Source organism: Centroberyx gerrardi, chromosome 17 (genome assembly GCF_048128805.1).
Source record: "Centroberyx gerrardi isolate f3 chromosome 17, fCenGer3.hap1.cur.20231027, whole genome shotgun sequence".
Classification (NCBI taxonomy): domain Eukaryota; kingdom Metazoa; phylum Chordata; class Actinopteri; order Beryciformes; family Berycidae; genus Centroberyx; species Centroberyx gerrardi.
In genome coordinates this window covers 10,364,056-10,386,898 of record NC_136013.1, presented here as the reverse complement: position 1 = coordinate 10,386,898, position 22,843 = coordinate 10,364,056, and the positions used below count along the sequence as shown (strand labels likewise).

General features: G+C 42.8%; 2 protein-coding genes across 2 annotated transcripts in view; both read left to right on the top strand.

Annotated features, from left to right (window-relative positions):
* Nucleotides 1-538: 538 nt before the first annotated feature.
* LOC139914034 (uncharacterized) lies at nt 539-4,568 on the top strand. The gene is made up of 2 exons (XM_071902222.2): nt 539-626; nt 981-4,568. The coding sequence occupies exon 2, from the start codon at nt 1,017-1,019 to the stop codon at nt 4,374-4,376; it is 3,360 nt and encodes a 1,119-aa protein (XP_071758323.2). The 5' UTR covers nt 539-626; nt 981-1,016; the 3' UTR covers nt 4,377-4,568.
* Nucleotides 4,569-4,841: 273 nt separating this feature from the next.
* aqr (aquarius intron-binding spliceosomal factor) overlaps nt 4,842-22,843 on the top strand; it is a 53,328-nt gene continuing 35,326 nt past the window's right edge. The window contains exons 1-17 of the mRNA XM_071902201.2: nt 4,842-4,981; nt 5,412-5,516; nt 5,991-6,047; nt 6,364-6,404; nt 6,514-6,549; nt 6,633-6,753; nt 6,892-7,032; nt 7,894-7,962; nt 8,142-8,242; nt 8,363-8,439; nt 9,409-9,473; nt 11,823-11,939; nt 12,062-12,175; nt 12,853-12,956; nt 16,795-16,897; nt 20,902-21,022; nt 21,524-21,665. Of these exons, the coding sequence (XP_071758302.1) occupies nt 5,442-5,516; nt 5,991-6,047; nt 6,364-6,404; nt 6,514-6,549; nt 6,633-6,753; nt 6,892-7,032; nt 7,894-7,962; nt 8,142-8,242; nt 8,363-8,439; nt 9,409-9,473; nt 11,823-11,939; nt 12,062-12,175; nt 12,853-12,956; nt 16,795-16,897; nt 20,902-21,022; nt 21,524-21,665 (1,484 nt within the window). The 5' untranslated portion in view covers nt 4,842-4,981; nt 5,412-5,441. The remainder of the gene's footprint in view (nt 4,982-5,411; nt 5,517-5,990; nt 6,048-6,363; nt 6,405-6,513; nt 6,550-6,632; nt 6,754-6,891; nt 7,033-7,893; nt 7,963-8,141; nt 8,243-8,362; nt 8,440-9,408; nt 9,474-11,822; nt 11,940-12,061; nt 12,176-12,852; nt 12,957-16,794; nt 16,898-20,901; nt 21,023-21,523; nt 21,666-22,843) is intronic.

The window sequence follows — 22,843 nt, the reverse complement described above, 5'->3', positions numbered from 1 at the left end:
TGAACAAACATGACACAGTTGTTTTCACTGATGGAGGCTACATAACGTGCGAATTTGTAGCTTCTGAAGATATTTCAAGATTTTATGTATAATCTTATTACTTTCTTTCTCCTACCTATTCTTCCTACAAAAGGCAGGCCCCATTCTGCACGCAGGCCTGTTTTTTCCCTAGTCATTTCAATTGATAGGTGATTGTTGCACTGAATTTCTGAGGACCAAATATCTGCACGTTTTAGGCCTAATTATGCCAGGGCATAATCTGGGTATATAGTTTATTAGGAGGAATACAAATCTTTAATCTGTAAAGTTTGTATATCCCAGGTATCGGCGAGAGAAAAAGTTACATGAAAGTCCATGCATGACGGTTAACACCCAATTTCGCAGACTTGAAAATGGACCATGTTTTTATTTTTGAGCGATTTATCTTCAAATTAGACAACCTTTGGTATGCAGTTTAGGTAGGAACGTAAAAATCTTGTAAATCTTGTTTCCGCCCGTACTTTTTGAGGGGCGTAACGCTAAATGAGGCTCGTTTGTCGTTAGCAAACAAGCTAGCTCCTGTTATCGCCATGATACACAAGGCTCAGAATTCATGAATTGTAATAAAACTTCGTCAAACGTATATAGTAAGTAGTTTGACATATACACATTGTTAGTTTAGGTTACATTTTAACTGAACTAGCCAGAGAAATTAGTGAGTCCGACCGATGGTCCAACCTTTGCTTTGCTACAAATGCACGTTGCTGTTGCCAGATAACATTGCCAACGCTGTTGTTAAACTCCAACGTTAATTAGTCATTAGGCTGTGGATGCAAAGTAATTATACGAATCATAGCGAGAATAGTATGTTGTGGAAGATATACGTTAGTTATATAGATTACGATGCCCACAGTCAAAGCTGAAATGACGATTCTTGCCATGTTTTAATGCAAGTTCCTACGTGCTTGTTTTGAAGTTTAATTTCATGTACCTTGCCCTAGGTCTAATGAGAGGATCACAAAGGAGGCGATTCAAAAATGCATCAGTGTCCCGATTGTCCAAAGTCTTTCCCGTCAGCATCTAAACTCCAGCGACACCATCTGATCCACACTGGCCAGAAACCCTTCACCTGTACAGTCTGTGGGAAATCCTTCACTCAGTCTGAGCATTTAAAGACACACTCACAGAAAGTCCACCATGCAGGTCCTTCCACAGACAGGATTCTTCCTCAGGAGAAGAAGTCTTCCTCTGTGTCTTCCCAGGCCAAACGGAAAAGAGACATTTTGCCACTGGATATTTGGCTTCCTTCCTCAGAGATTGAAGCTCAACCACAAGTTATCCCACGTGTAAATGATGGCTTAATGATTCAGAGCAGTATCTCAACTGATGGCTCGTTGTTTATGGATCCAATACCTCAAGATAAAGTTGGTTCTACAGCTATGGACACATCAGTATGCAATACCCACAATGGATACACCTGCAGTGTCTGCTTAAAGTCATTTAGTTCACCTCTCCAGCTTTGGATTCACTCACCAGTTCATAAAAAAGCGGAACAATATGAGAGTGAGATATGTGGCCAGACTTTCTCTAAAAAGGGCCGCTTGAGGATGCACTCACAGTCCCATGAACGGGGCTCCTACAGAGGCAAAGTCACTTTGAAACACCAATGCGCTACTTGTCTAAAAAGCTTCTGTTCACCATCCAAATTAAAACGGCATTTTCTCATTCATACAGGACAGAAACCCTTCTCCTGTATGATCTGCAAGAAGGCCTTTAGACAGGAAACGCACTTGAAATCCCACCTAATTACAGCAAAAATATGTTCACAATCTCAAAGCACCGAGAGGAAAACACAGAAGTTTTGCAATGACAGTCAAACTTCAGGTGTGGAGTGTCAGTCATCACTCCTACAACATCCCTCCAGCCACGACACTGCAGTGAATTCGTCAGTGGAACTGGAGCTGCAGTGTAAAGTGAGTGTAAGTGCTGCACAAGACCTGGGCAAGTCTGAAATCAAGTCAGAAGAAGCAATAAAACCAGGAGAGAGTTTTAATGGCAGCAGTCAGCATCAGAAGAGTGTTTGCTTAGAGACATTAAATAAGTCAGTTGAACATGAGCAGCATTATTTGACCCATAAAGACTCGAAACCATTTCGGTGCGCCACCTGTGACAGATCATTTCACCTGGAAGTTAATTTAATACGTCATCAGGACATTCACAAGAACCAGAAAGGATTGCGAAGCCATACCACTGCGGAGGACATGAGGAATAATGTGTCGCAGTCAGCGCACATGAAAAGTGAAGCAATAACGAATTCACCTGAACCCAACCATGCAGATCCCCTTGACCTGGACATCATTGTTAAATCAGAGACATGGAGTGAAAATTGCATCGATCACAGCGATTCTCCTCTCCAGGATGTTAAGTTGACTACATCACCAGACCAGCGGCGTGTAACACATCAAGCCACCGACCAGCAGCAGAGAATAAACACGTTATGCATGGCACATCAGTGCCACGCATGCTCTAAAAATTTTCCATCTCTGTCAAAACTTCAGAGGCACATGCTGACTCATACAGGGCAAAGGCCCTTCGGCTGCCAGATGTGTGGAAAGCGATTCCGTCAGAAAACACACTTGAGGGTTCACTGCCGTACTCACCTATGGTCCAAATATCACAAACAGCGATCGTTGTATATTAGTCGGCCTCCATCTCGCATAGCTAGAGTTAACACAAAGCTTGCAGCTGATGTCCCAGTGCGAGAAATGTTTGTAGATAGTAAACATTTAGAGAAAAACTCTGGCATTGGTTTACTCTCTGAGAAACGGCTTGCTCGGGCCCCTTCTCAGCTAAGTGTGTGGAATGACAACAATAGAGAACTACCATTTTTACTGCCTACCTCACAGAAAAATGATGTTGTGCAGTTGAGTAAAGTTTCTAAAGTGACTGTGAAAAAGAGACAGACTGCTAAAGCAATGCAAAATCCAAGCAACATGCAACACAAGTGTTTCCAGTGCTTTAAGTGTTTTCCCTCTGCCTCTAAACTGCAAAGACACGAGATGGTGCATACAGGCTTGAAACCATTTCAGTGTCTTATGTGTGGGAAAACATTCAGGCAGGCTCCGCATCTGAAAGTCCATGAACAAACTCACTACAAGAGGAGACCCCTCAAGCCTGTTCATCAACAAGGGAAGATTAGTAAATTGAAAGTGAAGAGTCAACAGCAGCTTTACCCAAGGATCAATATCCATATTCCACTTCAGAAAAATTCTATGAGAATAGACACAGTGCATTCACAATTTGCAGATGCTTTAAACAATCAAGGAAAAACTGAGCAGTTCTCCCCCAGGAGGGAAATAGCCATCACAAAAGTGAACAATCTCACAAAGACCAGGATTAAAAACAAAGTAGCTTATGGTAATAGGAAAGCACACATGTGCCGAATATGCTGTAAGGCCTTTGCTACTCCGTACAAGCTATCCAGACACTTGCTCACTCACTCTGGGATAAGGCCATACAAATGCTGTTTGTGCAGTAAAACCTTCACACAGCTTAGCCATTTGAAAGTTCATGAGCGCAGTCACAGACATGATAACAGGACATCAGATTGTGTTCAAGGAGAAATGATTAGGACCAATCATCTCCAGGATAAATACCTTGATAATGGCCCCGCACCTGAAACCTTTATGTCTGCTCATTTTAATGATTGTAAAGAGGATGTGGTGAGCAAGCAGCCCCAGTCACATTATACCAGTGCTGGTCATTACTTAGTCACTGATGGGGTCTTTTCTCATTGCTCTGAGGCAACAGACACTGAATGGCTGGCAGTGCCAGAAGTAGCCTTACTAGAGGAGAATATGGAATCGGAGAAGACGCAAAGAGAAAATTGTAATCAGGCTCCAGAGCTTTATAGTCGCTCATCGTTTCCTTATGAACATGCCTCTGAAACTCACAGGCTGGTCCAAAATCAAAAAGCGGCAGGTCCACCTTCATCACAGCAAGAAAAGGGGAGCATACCTGTTATGGCTAATTCAGATAGTTACAAGATGCTCAGTGAGGGACTTGTGAGTTCTGTGGTTGAGAATCAAATCCAGGCAGATTTTCCAGATTATTACTGGTGTGAACCACTAATCATGTTTGAATGTGACAAGTGCACTGGGAGTTTTGAGACGGAGCAGGATCTTCAACGTCATAAATGTAACACTAGAGGTCAGCCTAAAATGGCTCAGTCAGTCGCAAAGTATCACTGTGATATTTGCTTCAAGAAGTTTGTATCTCCCTCTAAACTTGAAAGGCATTATCTTATCCACACAGGCCAGAGGCCATTCAGGTGTGACGTTTGTGGCAAAACTTTCACACAATTAGCACATGTCAGAACACACCAACGGACTCATTGAATACAAAATGATACTGCATAATTTGGGTTTTGGAATAAATTCCCCTGTATTGATGAACGTGATGTGTCAAATATGATGGTGATGTATGTAGTAAATATATAAAAAAATAGTCCATATTTTTTTAAATAATATCTTTACTACATACATGCTTTGTACTTGATAGTGCTGATATATTTGTACTTGATATGACATTTTCTTTCATAAAGGAAATTCTTGAATTCTTCTATTTTACTCCAAATTTTATTTGCCTTTTTTTTTTATTTGTTGAGTCTGAAAATGTAATTTGTATCATTAAATATGCTCTAAATTCAATGCTCTAAAAAAGAATACACTCGTGGTAAATGCAAAATAAATTTGTGTGTATAAATATATTTCAACACACAACAATTGCCATTTTTTTGTTTGTTTTGAGAAAGAATGAGCCACTACAGGATTTTTAATCCATGCGTAGCTGCAGTAGGAACCAAAGACATGTATTCGTACCTCGGGACGATTGTCCAGACGTACCCATGCAGGAAGTGAGTCGCATTCAGCGCGTTTTGCTTGTGTACATGCGTAACTAGCCAGCCAGCGGTGTTGACATAGATGCTGTAATAAAAATAAAGGTTTGTGAGTTCATTTTATCATCATATTTTTGTATACGTTCTGGGATCAACGGGCGACATACAATGCGATCAAAAATAATTTCTGAATCAACTGTATCTAACGCTACTAGCCTAGTTTTCCATCTGAGAGAGCTAACCAGCTAACGTTAACTAGCATTAACAACTGCCAGTCAACTGTTATCTAGCTGTATCTTAAGTTAATGTTATCTTTACAGTATGGTGGAGGAATGTATTATTCCTATATCGATCAAGTCTGTTATTTTAATGTCCAACATCGCATACGTTAGACTTTTCCACTCTTCTCCAGTTTAGTCAAGTGTTGTCCAGTTGACTTGTTAACCTGTAACATACGAATTCAGTAGCTAGAATAACGAGCTATTTTGTGTTGATTACTGCTTTTTACTATTGTATTACCCTCTCTTCCGGACAGTGACCTTTGTAGCTGTTTGAGACAGCCATCATGGAGAAGGAAACCCCTGCTAAAAAAGCTGCAGCACCCTCTGTGTCTCAGATAAACGCAGAATACGTCACGCAGGTAACTGTGATACATGAACACAGTGGTTCATATTATGAGTTGAAATGGACGGTATTTTGACAGAAGATGGTTTGTTTATATTGTTATTACGCTGATGAATTGCGTATTTAATGAGGGCCTCAACTGGAAGAATGACGTCTTACCCACAAGCAGTTTTGCCCACTGATTGAAATGGTAGAAATGGTAGAATAATGAAAAAAATAGTGCAGATTCCATCACACAGCTGGGTTTGACTAGCACAAGTTTGAAAATGAATGGGATAGTAGTCTTTGTATCGGTTGATCCACCCATCTCTAGTTTGGGATGACAATTTTTTTCTCCTCAGATCAGAACTTGTGTCCAACATTGATACAGTACACCATATAGAAGGCATGCAAACAAGTTTACAGCTTGAAAAATGTGATTCAAGATAAGTGTGTGTTGATGCTCCCAAATTTCCCATTGTTGATGTTTTTCTTCTTATCCCTTGTTTAGTTGGCTAATAAATACTGGGCTCCCCATGCCAAGAATAAACTACCCTTTGACCCAAAGGTGAGTTTCTTACATTGCTGCATTTTACTCTACAGGTGCTAAGCCATGTATTTTTGGTAGTGAAACTACAGTAAGAGGCAGACACGTATATACATATCTAGTCTTGATGCTGGAGCGAGTGTGAATCAGGAAAAAGATTGCTGAAAAGCCTGAATCAACACACTCATAACTGCCATTTAACCAGTTATTTGACAGGTTTCTTTTATCACAATAATTGGTGAAGAGGCAGTATATAAAAAGTGCTGCTTTTAGCAGTCATTTCCGATTACATCAATGAGGCCCATGAGTGTTTTAACATTGTTTGCCATCTGTTTAGGTGTTGGAAGATGTTTATGAAAAGGAGATTCTCAAGTCCAAGTAAGTGAATACAGCATCTCTGACTTGAGCTGCCTTGCTTTACCCAATTGCATTGCCATTTTAGAGATTTTTTAAATTAAATTTTGTATTCTTTTCTATATATTTCCAGATTTGCCATCAGAAAAATCATGCTGCTTGAGTTCAGGTGGGTTATTTGACTTCCTTACCTGTTCAATAGCCTACGTCACCACTTGGTTGACAGATACTAATTATTTTGTTGTCTTTTAGCCAGTACCTTGAGAACTACCTGTGGGTGAACTATACTCCCGAAGTGTCCAGCAATGCCTACCTCATGTCCATTTGTTGCATCGTCAATGAGAAGTTCAGAGAGAACGTCCCAGCTTGGGAGGTAAGAAACACATTTTCAGAAGAGATCAGAATTATTCTAGTCACTGTGTAAAGGTGCAACATTCACCATCTTTATAAGTGCCATGCAAACTGATGGCTGTCTAAACCAGTTTCTTCTCTTCGGTATGTCGTATCTCAGGTGTTCAAGAGGGGGCCAAGCCATTTCCCATTCTTCTTCAAGTGTGTGATGGAGGCTGTTCTGACAGGCGAGGAGGCTGCTCTGACTCTGAAAGAGCAAACTGTGCTGCTGGTCTTCCTGGACCACTGCTTCAACAGTCTGGTGTGTACGGCTACACCAGTATCCACTGGCTTTACTCACCCACTGGGGAACTACAGATTTGGTTGATATCAAATTGTGTTTTGGAATTGTGTTAAGCCGCACTCAGACTTTCTACACATTGGTAACACTATCTGGCTTACTAGGCGTAGCAAAACCATTAATATGTTAACAGATTTTAAAAAACTATGAGCAACTGCAGCTGCTCTTGGCTTCTGTACTGCACTGGTTACTGCGTCTGGTGACTCGACATTCGGCAGTTTGAAAAAGCTGAAAGAAATCTAACTAAGACATTTACATGCCATAAATCAAAAGATTGAGCATAAATCTGTTAACCGGGTAATCAGATAAATGTCTTTACTTGATCATTTCAATCAAAGTATTTCCTTAATTGGTTTAGTGTGCATGTAAACATACTCATTGATGTCTATATAGAAGTAATGCCAAAATGTAGTTGCCTTCCCTCCCAAGTTAAATGTGTAAAATAAGGTAAATGTTTGTGATATCCACAAGGTGGCAGCAATAGACCAGGCTGTACACTCTGGTCAGCTCCCACCCATCTGTATCCTCTACAGCCGCATTAAACCATGGGGAGTCACTGCAGATATCTCACTCTAAAATCTGCTGTGATAGCCTGCTGCACTTTGATTGTATCCTATAAAGCCCTCTAAATATTTTAGTTGCAGACTTTTATTAGGGGCTGAAGTGTAATAAAAATCTGTCATAAACAATACATTTTGACAAGTCTCTTTCTCTCTCTCTCTCTCTCTCTCTCTCTCTCTTTCTTTCTTTCTTTCTTTCTTTCTCTCTCTATCTCTCTCTCTCCTCTTCCCCCCTTCCCCCCCATCCTCCTCTCCCTCCTAGGAGGTGGATTTGATCAGAGACCAGGTGCAGCAGCTCATCTCTCTGCCTATGTGGATGTGCCTCCTACCAGTAAGATCTCAACCCATTACCCCAAACAAAGTTTTTCTCTCGGTTATCTCTTGATTGGCCCGGCCCAAATAATCAGATTGCATGATAGTTTCCTAGGACAGAGATGCTTCCTTGCTGTGCCATCATGCTCTGAATAAAAAATGACCCTGTGCTGATTTTTCTCTCTGTTATGTTTGCAGTCCAGACTCCAGCACGAGCTGAAGAAAGTTCCAAAGCTGCAAAAGTTCTGGAATCTAATCAAGAAAAAATTTGATAAGATGGATGCTGACGCAGCTGAGCAGTAAGGCTATTATTTCCTCTGCTTGCGTCCTCAGATCTACACAGACTAGCAAATGAAAATATATTATGTCCTGTGAGTTTCTAATTTCTCTCTGATTTTCTCTCTTTCTGTCTTCCTCAGGGCCAAAAAAGAGAGGACTTTCCTCTCAGCTCTCATTAAAAAGTTTCTTGGGGTTCTGATATCCATTCCTCCATCAGGTAAACATGCTTTTATTTCCCTTGGTACGCAGTAGGATACCTCACTGTGACATTGTGCATAGCTACTTCACAGGGAATTCCTTTTAACAAGTTGAATGAGCCCTACTCTCACGATGTGGGATGACTTCCACCTCCAAACACTGTGTAGAAATAATGATACCAGGTGACATACTCTCCCTGTGACTTGGTGCCAAAGCAAGTCACTGCATGCATTGTGCTGTCTGAACTTTCCAGTGCTTTTAATGCACTCGGGCCACCTTTTTGTCTGCGGCATTTGTAGAGCACACCCAGTCTCAGGTGGCACATCTCTTCAGTCCAGGACCCTATTGCCAGCATGAGACGCACCTTTCCCCCTCTTTCCATCACTCGTTCAGTCAAAAGTTCATCCTTTCTTCCTGATCCGTGCAGCCGCCGAAGGAGCATGTGCTCCAGCTGCCACCCCGCCACCGGCACTGTCTGCTATGTTGTAATGCAGGCCGACACAGAGGCCCCCCACCTGAACGCCAAAAATAGAACGTGTGTGTTAGTGTGTTTAGGTAGAGTTCGAACCTGACAGAGTAGATTACAATCTCAGGCCCAGCAGGATCCCCATCATTCTACTGCCTGCTGCATGCCTCAACATTACACACACACACATACACACACACACACACACACACACACTTAATGATTGCTGAGCTCTCAGCATGCTGCTGTGCTGGCCATGCTTTCTTAGTGTCTCATAGTGAGGCTCACACACTCAGCGTGGCACCGCAGTGTTGTCCACATGCGTTTGCTGCCCTCATATCCCCGGTGGAAACCCCTCCCAACCCCCCTCCCCCGCCACTTCCACCTTTCCCTATGTGCGTGTGTCCTTGTGTGTGCATGTGGTCATGTGTGTCTGCCTGTGTGCTGGCATGTGTTGTTGACCACATGAATTCCTGTATCCGTGTTGAATTCCCCCCTGATTGTTTCCTTCCTTTTCCATAGGTCCTGTATCCATGGACAGAGTACATTACTGCGAGCGGTTTATTGAACTCATGATTGACTTGGAGGTAAGAATCAACCTCCTGTTCCATAGCCTCATCCACTGGGTAGTCCTTCCACAAAGGACCAACAATACTACCTCTAACCCCCCCTAGATTTGATGAGGGTTTATTTGAAAGCAACAGTGAAAGAGGGTGCAGTCAATCTTTACTTGCTCTGTAAAGCACTTTATGATGAACTTTTTTGTAAAAAGCATTTTATAAATACATTTTATTTGTTTGGAAAGCTAAAATGTAACCAGTAGTTCATGCAATTGCAGACAAAAACGGTTACCTGATCTAACCGTAAAGCATAAAAACACAGCAAAGTCAGACACTTCTACACTCTTCTGGCGTAGGACCACAGTGGAAAATCTCTGTCTGCTAAATCATGGTATCGTGTTGGAGGAAGTGCTGTAGGCATCTGACAGATTCTGCAGACCTTGTTTGCCTTTTGTCCTTTACGTTTATAGCTGCCTCAGGTCAACAGACACAGTAGACAAATGCCCAGTCTCCGCTCCACCCAATGCATCTCTGCCGTTGCTGTCTGCAAAGCTATGCGGTATCTGGAAGAGTAGTCTTTGATCAGACTCTGAGAACGGTTATTTTCAGCCCTGATGGCTTTTGACAACTGGTTCAAGGTGTAGAGTGATGTGCAGTTTCTACTGGCTAGATGGGTTGGGACCTGAGACCCGATTCCTCGATAGAATTATTCCAGTGTTCCAGTTCCAAAGTTTCCAGGATCAAAACACGTTAACCTGATCAATTCACGTAATTGATTTGCATTTTTTTCCCTGATCTTTTTTTTAAGTAGAACAAAAGGTACAGTTCTGTTTGTGATTGACTGCAAAGTGAGGTGACGCAGTGAGGCTCGGGGGGAGCAGAATGTGTTTACTTGTAGCTGAAGTGCATAGCAGCAGAGCGAGCATGGCAAACGTTAGAAAGGAGGTAGAAAGTATGGCCACACCTTGACAAAGACACACTTTGCTTGCTGCTACATGCTTCAGCTACAAGGCACCTGCTCACACCATACTATCACAGTCGCTCACACACATAATGTACAGTTGTGTTTATAGTTTTGGAGGCTGGAGTCAACATGGAGTCAAGGGTATTGTTGTAATTGGTAGCACAATTTCAATGCAGCAGCATTTTTGGGGTGCTATAGTAGTCCCATAAAGGTCATACTAAAATCAGTTCCAGTAGTGTTGTGTTTGTGGCCTGAAGACACAATGTCACATAGTTAAGATGGTTCCTCCTGCTGCCTGTGCAGATCTCCTGTTACCAGCAAGAGAGCTGAATAGATTTCCTCTGGCTGTCCGCTGACAGGCCGGCCTTGCTGTTCCTGGCAGTGGCTAGTGGCCAGCCAGCCGCCTGTCTCCAGAGACATCTCCTGTCCTTCAGCGCTATCCTTTTACAAAGCCTCCGCTGCCTGAAATCCATACTTCCCCTCTCTGATGATGACCTGTGAATTAATGTAGGGAAAAAGATCCCCCTTTTCAGGCCTGTTTTATGCTGGCTGTCAGGACTGTGTTGAGATCAAAGATGGCTGCCGGAGATAAAGGTTACATTTTCTCTCGGTGTTTAGGTATCACTTGCTGCACCTGCTGCCTTTGATGAGCAGTTTTCAATGAGTGAAATGATAATGGATATTTTGCTTTGTTGGTGTTTTCGATTTCAACATTCCATTTCATATTCTATTTCACACTGCTCTTGTTTTGTCTGGACAGTTCTTCTCTTTCAGCCCTTATAATGTGATTGACTGAACTCCCTTTTTGTTCTCTGTGCACCGGTCACCCTCTTGCTCAAACTGTCAGACCATCAGGATGTTCAGTATTTCTTTGTTATATTCCCACCGAAGGAGCTTCCTTTTATCTCATTTTGACAGGTTTCCTCTGTTCTTGACTAAATGTCATGTTACTGTGCTATAACTGGAATAGCAATCATGACTATAGACCTAGCTGAGGCAGTTATTCCCTGTCTTCTTCACATATTACTGTAAGTCTGTCTGTTATCTCTTGCGTCTCTATGATATGTTCCAAAACAACCTCTAAAAAAAAACCTGGATCAATAAGATATATGGATAATCTCAGTCTTGATGCTGGGAACTGTGGTTGTTGCTGGGTCAATTGATCCTTTTGACCTCTGAGAGGATGTCAATCTATACAATGACTAATTCTCCTTATCTCTGGCGGAGGAACATTAGTATAAGCTTGGTGCCTAGGTCAGAAAAGGAATTGTGTGCACACTAATGAAAGAATCCTTTACATAGCCCAGTTTGTTATTTCTGATAACTTAAAGGTCCAGTGAGTGGAAGTTTGCGTTAGCCACATCTGTAAGCCTGTATTCCAGTGTTAAAAACATGGTATTCTGTGTGTCTAGGCCCTGCTGCCCACCAGGCGTTGGTTCAATACAGTGCTGGATGACTCTCACCTGGTTGTCAGCTGCCACCTGTCCAGCCTCACCCAGAGAGAGAAGGAGGGACACCTCTTCTGCCAGGTAGAACACAGAAAACACATGCATGCACACATGAATTGTGCACATAAACACAGAAATTAAAATTACCTCAGCTGTCATTCTCATGTTCAAAACTGAGTTTTGTTATTGTCTCATCTCTGTAGTTGCTGGACATGCTGAAGTTCTACACAGGCTTTGAGATCAATGACCAGACGGGCAACGCCCTGACACAGAAAGAGATGACCACTCTGCACTATGACAGAATCACCTCCCTCCAGGTAAATACATAGAGGCAGACAGACAGACATGCAGCACCATATCTCAAATACTTTCTCTGTCCTACCTGCTTTGCTCCTGCTGCTGCTATTCATTGAAAGTGCCCAGGAAGTTGTTTACTTACTGTAAGTGGATCTGATCTCTCTGGGTATTAATGTGCATCTGGAGTACATGACTTCATGCTGGGAGAGAAAGAGGGACATGGATATAGAATGCTGCTGGTTCACTGCCAGCTAGCAGATGCCATTCAGAGATATCAACTTGATCCTATGGAACATTTGCTTTTGTTATGATTACTCTTCATATTATGCTGTCAGTATTACGCACTCACCCTGGATGCCCTCACCTTTTCACAGCGTTCTGTTTCACACACAGACTGTGCTCTATGGCAAATGGCAGTAGCCTCACAAAGACACTCCATTGTAACTAGGCACATCAAAAATGTTCTAGCCTTACCTGACTCTTACAGATTGTCTGCATGGGTGTGTGTCCCATAGGCCTATCGTGTGTGTTTGCTTTTCATTTGCTTACCTTTTGTAGAAAACAGAATAGCTTTTGGATACTGAGAGTGATATTCTAAGTGAAATGTATGTATGTAATAATGAGGCTATTAATTTGATGCCATCTATTCATAGATGAATCGGAGTGTTTTGATCTGTGTGTGTTTTCTGTCTTGCAGAGGGCAGCCTTTGCCCATTTCCCAGAGTTGAACGACTTTGCCCTATCCAACGTTGCAGCAGTAGATACACGAGAATCCCTGACCAAACAGTTTGGACATCTCAGGTAAAACATAAGGCATTGCAGCAGCAGTAATGAACAGGAATCACAAAATGTGTGCTAGCGTTTTATAAGTACTCAGGTGGAGGGCTGGGGGTGTATGAATGATTGGAGTTGACTGTTAACACCAAGTGCTGTGGTAGCTCAGTGTTGTAACACTGAGCTAAGTGTTGTTGAATTGCAGAACAAAATAATTAATGTGTTTACTTAGTCCCTACAGTTAGGAAATCACTGAGCTACATCCTAGAGCTGGCCCATGCTTGTGTGACATTTACCGTACTGCCTGGTGTACGAACGCACACTGTATTTCCCTTATGCAGGTCTCTTGGGGCTCTGCATGGCCTGAAGAGCGCATACCGTAATCCCCCTAAAACAACAAACACACAGAGCCCAGCTCTTATTGAGGTGCTCCCAAGCACCTAAAAATATTAGTCCGATTGAAAATACATGCAAACTTGTATCTATCTTGGTCCTGTGTTCCATCATAGCATCAGCATCACTGTTGCTGCCTCACTTCCCTGCTAAATGGCAGCCAGTGAGCCCTTGAACAGGCAGCTGGTACCAGCCAGAGAGAAAGCCGCGCCTCATTAATTTAATCGATTTGCAGTGGCTTGAGAATAAACTCTTTGAACAGCTGTGTTTGTCAGATCATATTAGCCTGCCAGAGAGCCAAAAGGCCCCCTCGCTTTGATGGGCTGGCCCGTGTATATCTGTGTTTTTACTTGTGTGCGCACGTGAAGGGGAGTGAAAAGACATTGGTTCTTTGCTATTTTCTAATTACGCTAGGGTTCCCAACCTTCCTTGGCATTTGAGATCATAATAAGGTAGAGAAATCACTGACACCTACATTTAGAGGGCATGAAAGCCATTTTGCCTGTCATATACTGTAGAACATGTATGAATGACAGATTAGCTATTTGTTTGTCTGTGACGTCTTCCTTTGTCACAGTGGCTCTCAGGTGAGGTGTTAGAAACAAGACAATTTTCCTTTTTTGCAGTCCCTGCTTCCATTTCCATCACGTCCTTTTAACTTCTGTCCTGGATTATAGACGCTAAAACCTCACGCTAAGTTTCTTCGAGTCAGGCAGAGGGGTATGAGCCGAGCTGAGCTGAATCAGGTAGAGACTTAGCTGAGCTGTTTTCATGTATTTCTAGAAGCTCTGCTCTTCCTCCCAGAATTAGTGTTTTGAATATAGCAGGAACTGCATTGTTCCCCGCTCCACAACTGTCACCAAAGCAGCTCCTGGGGAACTCCAAATATGCCGATCAGATTTAACGAGGCACTTTTCATCCAAACAACTCACGCTAATGCCAGTTTATTCCAGCTGCGCTACCCACCAGCTAAGCTCCCAGTCACCCGCCACTCTGAATTTATCCGCTAAGTCCCCCAAACACACAAACGCAGCATTATTGCATAGCCTGCCCACACACATACACACGCATTCACACATACACACTCCTTTCAGTTAAATAAAACATGTTGAGTGTCAACTGAGGCCAAAGGCTGAATAGAATATGCTATCAAATGGTGTGCATAATTTTGTGAAATGCAAGCAAAAACTGAAGACATTCATCACTGCCGGAAATGTCAAAATAGTTGGTGTAGCTGGCTCTGTAGGTTAGTTCTTAAAAGTAATCCTAAATACAACTCTGACCATTTGAAATCACAAGAGAATGTTACAAACACTAGTGATGAGGAGTGTCTCTGAAATTTGCTTAGAAACATGGATTGACTTTTGTTTCCTACTGTATTTCTAATCAGGCTTTATTTGTGGGAAGCCAAACGACTGGCAGGAACCTATTAAGACATTGTCAGTCTTACATTAGAACATGGATATTATGTGAAGGCTCCATACAAAAGTTTCCCCTGGCTTTTAGCAATGCTTCAGTGATGACATCACCAGTAAGTTGGGTTTTGAACAAGGACAGTTCAAGACAATAAGGCTACGTTTACACCACAGGTGGAAGTGGCCCAAATCAGATTTCTTTTGCCTACATGTGACACGGATCTGATTTTTTTCAGAGCAGTTTGAACACCAAAAAACACATGGGATCTGTTGGTTTTAATTCTGATTTGGGCCACATTCCTATATGGTCTTAGTTTTAATACATATCTGACACACGGCGATGCGACCACAGTCTGACCAGTTTTGTCGGAGTTCATGTGGTTTTTACCTCACACTTCATGGTGCAAGATCACTGTCGTCATCACTCTGTGTTGGCACATTTCAGAAATGATAGAGGACAGCAACAACGATTTAAGTTTTTTTTTCATCAGCAGATGAAGCATCCGACCTCCACTGCAAATATTCCCTAACATTGACACTTGGACCGCATTTTCACTTTCACTTTGACATAATTTGTTGTTCATTTGCGCGTGTGGGTTGTTTCACAGTAGAGGTCCATTCATACCGATGTCAGATATGGGTCAAACATGAATAAGAACAGGTAAGGCACTAAGGCCTGTAATGTGAACCTAGCCTAAGAATACCCAACACACTTTATAATCGTAGTGATCGTTATAATATCATTGGAGCCCATTCAGAACATATAAGCAAGGAAAAGGCACACTGGATCTTATTTAAATGCATTATGCTAAGAAATGTTGCAAAATATATAGTGTAGTTCATTTTTCTTTATTAAAGTGGTTTGAAGTTTTCTAAAATTGGTTGCCTATGAATAGTCAAGGGAAATAGCTGATGAAAGTTTACACAAGCTCTGAACAAATGTCAGTTCAGGTCACCCTAAATGAGACAGCCCCCAGGTTGAAGAGGAAAGTGATTATAGACCAGTTTCTATTACAGAGAAATAGCCTTCCTCCTTACCTTACCCTGCCTGTGGCTCAGCTGTCAGCCATGACCTGGTCCAGTCTCCTCTCATCATCACTCACAGTGAGCTGCTGTGCTGCTGTTGTTTTGTTGCTAAGGGAAGGAGTGCCCACATGACCCATACCAGGCCATCCACTGGGCCACCAAACTGCAGCATTGGCAGAACCGCCACCCAAATGATCAAGCATGGCATCATGAGTAGCAGAATGCAAGCACGCGCACACACACACACACACACACACACACACACACACACACACACACACACACACACACACAGATACACACGGATACAGTTGGTCAGTGCCACGTGTGGCTGTGCAGGCCTGTCACAATGTGTCCAGTCCCTGTCCCTCCTTGTGTACCAGACCCTGCCTGTGTCACAGTGTGTCAGCCTGATTAAAACAGGTCTGTATGCAGAGAGCCGCGCCTCAGCTCTCAGAGATGGAGATGGGCTTTGATTTTCATAATCCTGTCGCATCAATGCGCCCCAGCCCCTTAACACGCACATGCTGACAGAGCAGGAGTGCAGTGTCAAAGCAAACCAAAGAATTGCCTTACGCCGCAATGCTAACAAGCACAAAGAATTAGAAACGGCTCTGTATCTTTGTGCAAATAGTGATGTTGCCATTTGAAAAATCTTGCTCATAGCAGGGAAAGGGAGTGTCACTAAAAAGAGGCTGGACCTGCACACAGTGTGCTTTAATAAAACATGATGCACCAAAGTAATGGATATAAAGTGAGCATGCATTTTTTCCCCTATAATCTGACAAAGCATTAGATTTTCGGTCCTAAGCTTAACCCTCCTCACTAACCATTTCAGTAATCAGTAAATCATTGCCTTGGGACAGCAGTTAGTCATTGTCTGCTTAGTGTCATCAGAATTCACAAAGTGTATTATAGATAATGTTAAAAGTGCATATTGTAAGATTGTTGATTCTTAATTTTCTCTCCCTCTCATATTTTCTTTCTTTTCTTTTCTTTTCTTTCTTCCCCTGTCCCCTTTCTGTCTCTAGTTCCAACACGCTCCACCAGGTGGCCTCGTATCTATGTCTGTTGCCAGAGCTGGCTGAAGGGCAAGACACCACCTATGAGAAGGAGGTTCTCCTTGAGCTGCTGGTAAGTGCAGTCCTTGCTCCTGTTGAATTGTCCATGAGGGCATCTCAGTTTTTTAGCCTTGGCTCCTCCATCCCATCCCTAATTAGTCTGTGCACTGAGCTTAAAGCTCTCTGAAGGAACATGACAGAAATATATCGTAGCCTCAAATGATGACCTACCTCTTTTTACCCTTAAATGCTACTCGTGATGCATCGTTCCCACAATCAGAATTGGGGTTTCCCATTCATTCTCGGGAGCCATGTCACCATCCGATGCATCCTTGGTTGGCAAGGAAACTTCTGGGGTCTTGATCCATCATTTGTCCTCACATTCTTTTGTTTTGGAATTGTATTTCTGCTGTTTAATTTACACCAACGCAGCATGGAGGACACAAGAACGCACATGAACTGGACACCCAAAAACTGCCAGAATATAGTGAGATGATTTTGCCTTCAAAATAATAGCATAAAATTTCTCCCTGTCCCTCAAAAAAACAAACATACAGAGGAATTAACTAATGTTTATTATGATTTATAGTTTATTAAAGCTTTTTCCTTTTACGTACATGTTGTAATGAGAACATAAGCACATGAAAAATAAAGACATGGCAACTAATGGGAATGCCCACACAATCCAAGGGCTTCTTCATTTCATACCTTACCGCTCATTACAGCATACAGAGTGCAACACCTGCATGCCTTAAGTTTGGCTATAATTTGCTACCCTTCACGTACAGTTTTCCTCCCTACATGTACTAAGTACTTGACCCACTTTAATGTGTGTGTTTTCATCTTTCGCCTTATGCTGAAAGAAACATATTCATATGCCGCCACTTTACCAAGTTCTGTAAACCACTTCTCCATCCCCTCTTGATTATCTGTCTCCCTAGTCTGGATCCAGTTTGAGGCATCACAGTGGGACACTTTCAGAGGATCACCTCATGTATATATATATATGTATAGTCTTGGACAGAAGTCCAGATCAGCTTCGGTGACCTCTTTAATACACTCATGTATCTAGTGCCACTAATCTTGAATTAGAGGGCACTTCCACAGGACGTGTACCAGAGTCCCTTCACCTTACCTTACCTTGGCATCTCTAGTAGTTAGCATTATCTTTGAGGCCCAGTCTGTGTAAAGGCCCTGACACACCAGGCCGTCGGCCAATGTCGGTAAGCGTCTGTGTCCCTAGTTTTTGCGGTGTGTCCCGCACCGTTGGCACTAGTCGGACCCCTGTCGGCGGCTTTTCGGCCGATTGAGCATGTTGAATCGGCGGCGGAGCCCGTCAGTGAGAGAGATCACTCTGATTGGCACGAGAAGAGAAACGGAAGTGACGAAAGCAAGCAAACGACGAAGTCGTTCTTCCACAACCAAAAGACCAAGGGCTGACAACGCCAGTGCCATTTGCAACTTCTTATCAGACATATTCTCGATTAGAAGTAGCGAAACCGTCTGTGATGAGCGAGAAGGTGTGAAAATGGTAAGCAAACGCTGCTTTGTTTACGGTTTGTATATCTGCAGTCCTAGGTCTTCCGGTTTCCCTTTTTGAATGATGAATACAGACTACCGCCACCTGCTGGTATGGAGAGTTATTTCCCCTCACGCAGGCGCAGAATGTACGTGCTAGTTGGCCGTTGGCTGTAGTCTTTGCGGTGTGTTCAAGTGCAACTTTTTGGACCAGACACAGGCGACGCAACAGTCGGCCTTTGTCGCCGCTGGTTCTTTGATGTCGGTTTGGTGTGTCAGGGCCTTAACCTTCAGGGAGTCCAGTAATATTGGTTTAAAATCTTAAACTAAATGAGCCCGTTTCTTAAATACATTTTTTTTTTTTGTTCTGGCAAATATGGTCCCATTCATTCTCTGTAAACAAAACATTCAAATCGTTTTCTCAGACAGTCTTTAATGCATCAGATCATTTAATTGATCGGAGGGAGATCATTGAATAGTAGGATGAGGCAGAATTAAGTAATGTTAGAAATATGCGTTGTGAACATGACTTTTTGAAATAAAAAAGTGCATATTTTCATTCCCCGCAGATACAGTAGTACTCTGATCAGTACTCGTATCGGCAGATTTACTTCATAAAGTACTCGTATTGGTTCTGTATAATTGGTGTTTGTGCACCTCTACAAACGATGTTGGTGAGCAATTATTTGTGGAGCAGTCAGCAAACGCTACGGCATAATAGGTTTTGGGTTTCTCATTTTAAAGTCATTAATTTCTGCTTTTGACCTTGGAATACGTATAGTATCCCCTCTTCACTGCCCGTCCCTCTTGAATTTGCCTTTTAATCCAATTACTGCTTTATGTGGGCATTTGTGAGGGCTAGGGTGAATTGAGGACAGTGCTGATGAGAGATAAAGAGCCCAGTTTTTTTTCCGCTAACTTTTGAAAGGCTGGAGCTGGTTTGATTGTCCTCTCTGGTTCCCCTTCCCCTGCACTCATAATTTTCCTTTTTTTAAAATGGACCCTTGTCCCGCTAGTGGCCCCAACACACACTCACACACATGCTATAGGCTTCTTCATCAAAGAGGGTGCTGGCAGGCTGACCTGTGGTTATACATAATTACCCACTCAGACCCTCCCCAGGTCCTCTCTGAGAAGCGATGGAGAGGAGCTTTTTCATAATTATCTGATTAGATTGTTGCAGGAGCCAATGTCAGGGGACTCGTTTGTGTGCGCCCGAGGTTGCCCCCAACAACCGAGATCTCTTTGACTCTGTGTGTGTAATATACATGTGCCAGACCCTAGGAAGGGGCCGCAGGACCAGAGCTCTGCCGTACGGTTGCAAAACAGGTCACATGCTGCAGAGAACACACTCATAATTAAGCTTAGAGGGGAGGAGCCGCTCCTCTTGAGAGGCAGTGCTGCTGTTATACCAGTGCCAATGTTAGACTAGTTTAGGCTATTTACTTCCTCTGAGGGACCAGATGAGCTGGTCTGTATTCTGCAGCAGATATCACTCTCCCTCACATGGTGAATAATTTATGTAAGGGGAACTTTTTTCCAGAAGGGACAATGTGCTGTTGTGCCTGAATTTAGATGAGTCCATCATAATACCTACAGGGATGCAGTCAGGAGAGCTACAGGGCAAATCACCATGTACACTAACCTGTGAAATAAACAAACTACTCCTCTTCTTACAGAATGATATAAAATTTGATACACTTAAATAATATGGAATAGTTGTAAGCAGTAAATCATGTAATTTTTTTAGTTTACCAGCCCTTGGAAAACTCAATTTTGAACACGGAGTGTCCATGAACAAGATAATGATCCCCTACCTGCTTACTTATTGTAAGTCTAAAGTGAAGCAACTGTATAGTAAAGCAACTAGTCTTCAACATGGTGTTGGTCTCTGTAGGGTCTACAGAGCAGTGCTGACCCGTCTATAGAGCGGCCCTTGTCCCATCTGACTGTGAAATAACCCTGGGTCCCATACTGATAGGCAGGGGACATGGCACTATAACAGGATTAGCCCATTATTGCAGCTAGTCGGCCACATTTGAGAGCAGAGAGGATTATATCGCTCCTAGAGCATGGTAGTTTGATCAACACACAACCACCGACTCCTCCCCTCCACTGTTCTAGGGCACTCTGTTCTAAAACTCATACACGCATGTAAACAAACTTGATGCGGGGGTGTGGTAATCCAACAGATGTGCAAATATTTAGCCCATAATGTGGCCTATGCACTTACCATACTCATACATGTGTTCAGACACAGACACATGTTGGCTAACTGAGGTCTAGCAGAAGAACTAGCCTGAGACGACGTCTGATAAAAGGCTTTAGTTACACCAGACGTTTACGGTGGGTATTATGTAATAGAATGGTTGAGTGACCTGATTCTGTGGAAATGTTTTTTCTTTATTCCCTGGTCTGTCTTCTAGTGAGGGAGAGGATAAACATCTTCGAGACTCAGCCGAAGGGACAGAGGGACATTTGTTCATTAACCCAATTTCTCTCTCTGCGTCTCTTTCTCTTCCCTCTGTCGCTCTCTCTCTCGCTGTCTGCCACACACAGGTGTCCCGTCATGAGCGCAGAATCTCTCAGATTGAGCAACTTAACCAGATGCCCCTTTATCCAACGGAGAAGATTATCTGGGATGAGAACATCGTCCCGACCGAGTACTACTCAGGCGAAGGTGTGTGTCTGTGTGTATGCATGCGTGAATTGTGTTTTTGTTTGCACGTATGTGTGTGTGTGATTGCGTGGGTGGGGTGTGAAAGTGCGCCACCGCACACACGCTTGATTGCATGTCTAGCCAATGCCCTATCGTACACACACACACACACGTACACCCCCATGCTGTGTTATCCCTTGTTCTAAGGGCACTCATCTGGCACTGAGCTGCCACCCCTCTCATGGGGAATCCTCTTTAGCTGGCAAGGACACCTTCAGCCACTAAGATGCCACCCACCATTCAAGCAACACCCCCTAAGCGCATTATTCGTGTAACATAGCAATAGTCTTTATAGAAGCAAGAATGTATGTAGATCAAATAACCGAGGTAGAGACGCATACATTTTACCATTCAGTCTTTTTCTTATGATAGCAAGCCTAAATTGATGTCTGTGTCTAATAGTCTAATTATTCATTTACTTATTCTTCTCTCTCTCTCCATCCTTTATGTCTGTCTTTTCAGGTTGCCTGGCCCTGCCCAAGCTGAACCTCCAGTTCCTGACCCTCCATGACTACCTGTTGAGGAATTTTAACCTTTTCCGCCTGGAGTCGACCTACGAGATCAGACAGGACATAGAGGATGTGGTGTCGCGTATGAAACCATGGTTAGATGTCCTGAATTCCTTTTAAACAAAATGTTCTCCTTATACAGATTCTGATGTAACAACACCTTGTGCTATCAAGCAAGAGTGAGCACAATATGTAGAAGTCTGGTTTGGATGTTAGTGGTCACCTCACACTATACCTGCTTTTCACAAAGATGAGGCCTACACCACGCTTACACTACACTGCACATGTAGACCATGACTACCTGCTGAGGAACCTCAACCTGCTGTACAAGATCAGACAGGACATGGAGAACGTAATGTCGCGTATAAAACAATCTTAGACCTCATGAGCAGCTGATCCACAGTTCTGTGGTGACATTTTCCTCCAAGGAGCACATTTAGTTTTCAATTTTAAAATTTAAAGACATAGGAAATAAATTAAGGAACATAATCTTTGAACCTAATTTAATATATCCACCCCTACTTTGAAAATGAAATGACATGTGCTCTCTTATTCAATTTTTTAGCGAGCGTGGAGTTATTTTTAGGATCATATGCTTCTTAAATGGCAGCACTGTAGAGCCCTGTGTTCCAGTCCAGCGTTGATCTGACAGGAGTGGAGCAGGCAGGATTTACTGTCTGTGGACCTGTGGAAATTTATTGCATTGATTTCAGGCCCACATCATTATCACGCCAGCCTCAACGTTCGTTTGGATACTAACCTGATAAAGGCTAAATGATCACACATGCGTTTTGAAAGTTGAACATCGCAAGGCTCGCTGCACTGCATGTTTCTTTTGAAAAACGCTGCTGCTGTTAACAGGTTAACATGATGTAGCTAAATCTTATAATATTATAGACAATAAAATTCATGATATAAAGTGTATCACTAATTTGCCTCCAGTCGTGCTGTTTTCTGTTCAGGTCAGGGGTCTCAGACATCAGTCGCACTAAAGCTGCCTGTGTCGTTGTGGGTGTGCCTAACCTCACTAGGGCATGAAACACACCTTTGTACACTGGCCAAAGCAGCTAATACATCTCAAATTTCACCAGCACAGTTTTTAGAATACTTGCAGGACCTCCTATTGTTTACTTGGTCCGACAACTCATAACACTCGTGGAAATTTCTCAGAACTCGCAAAAATTTATTAAAACGATACTGTTTAAGGCCTTTCCAAATTTCTTGGGCTTATTTCTGTTTGATGATGGATGTTCATTCTGTTTTTCCTCTAACT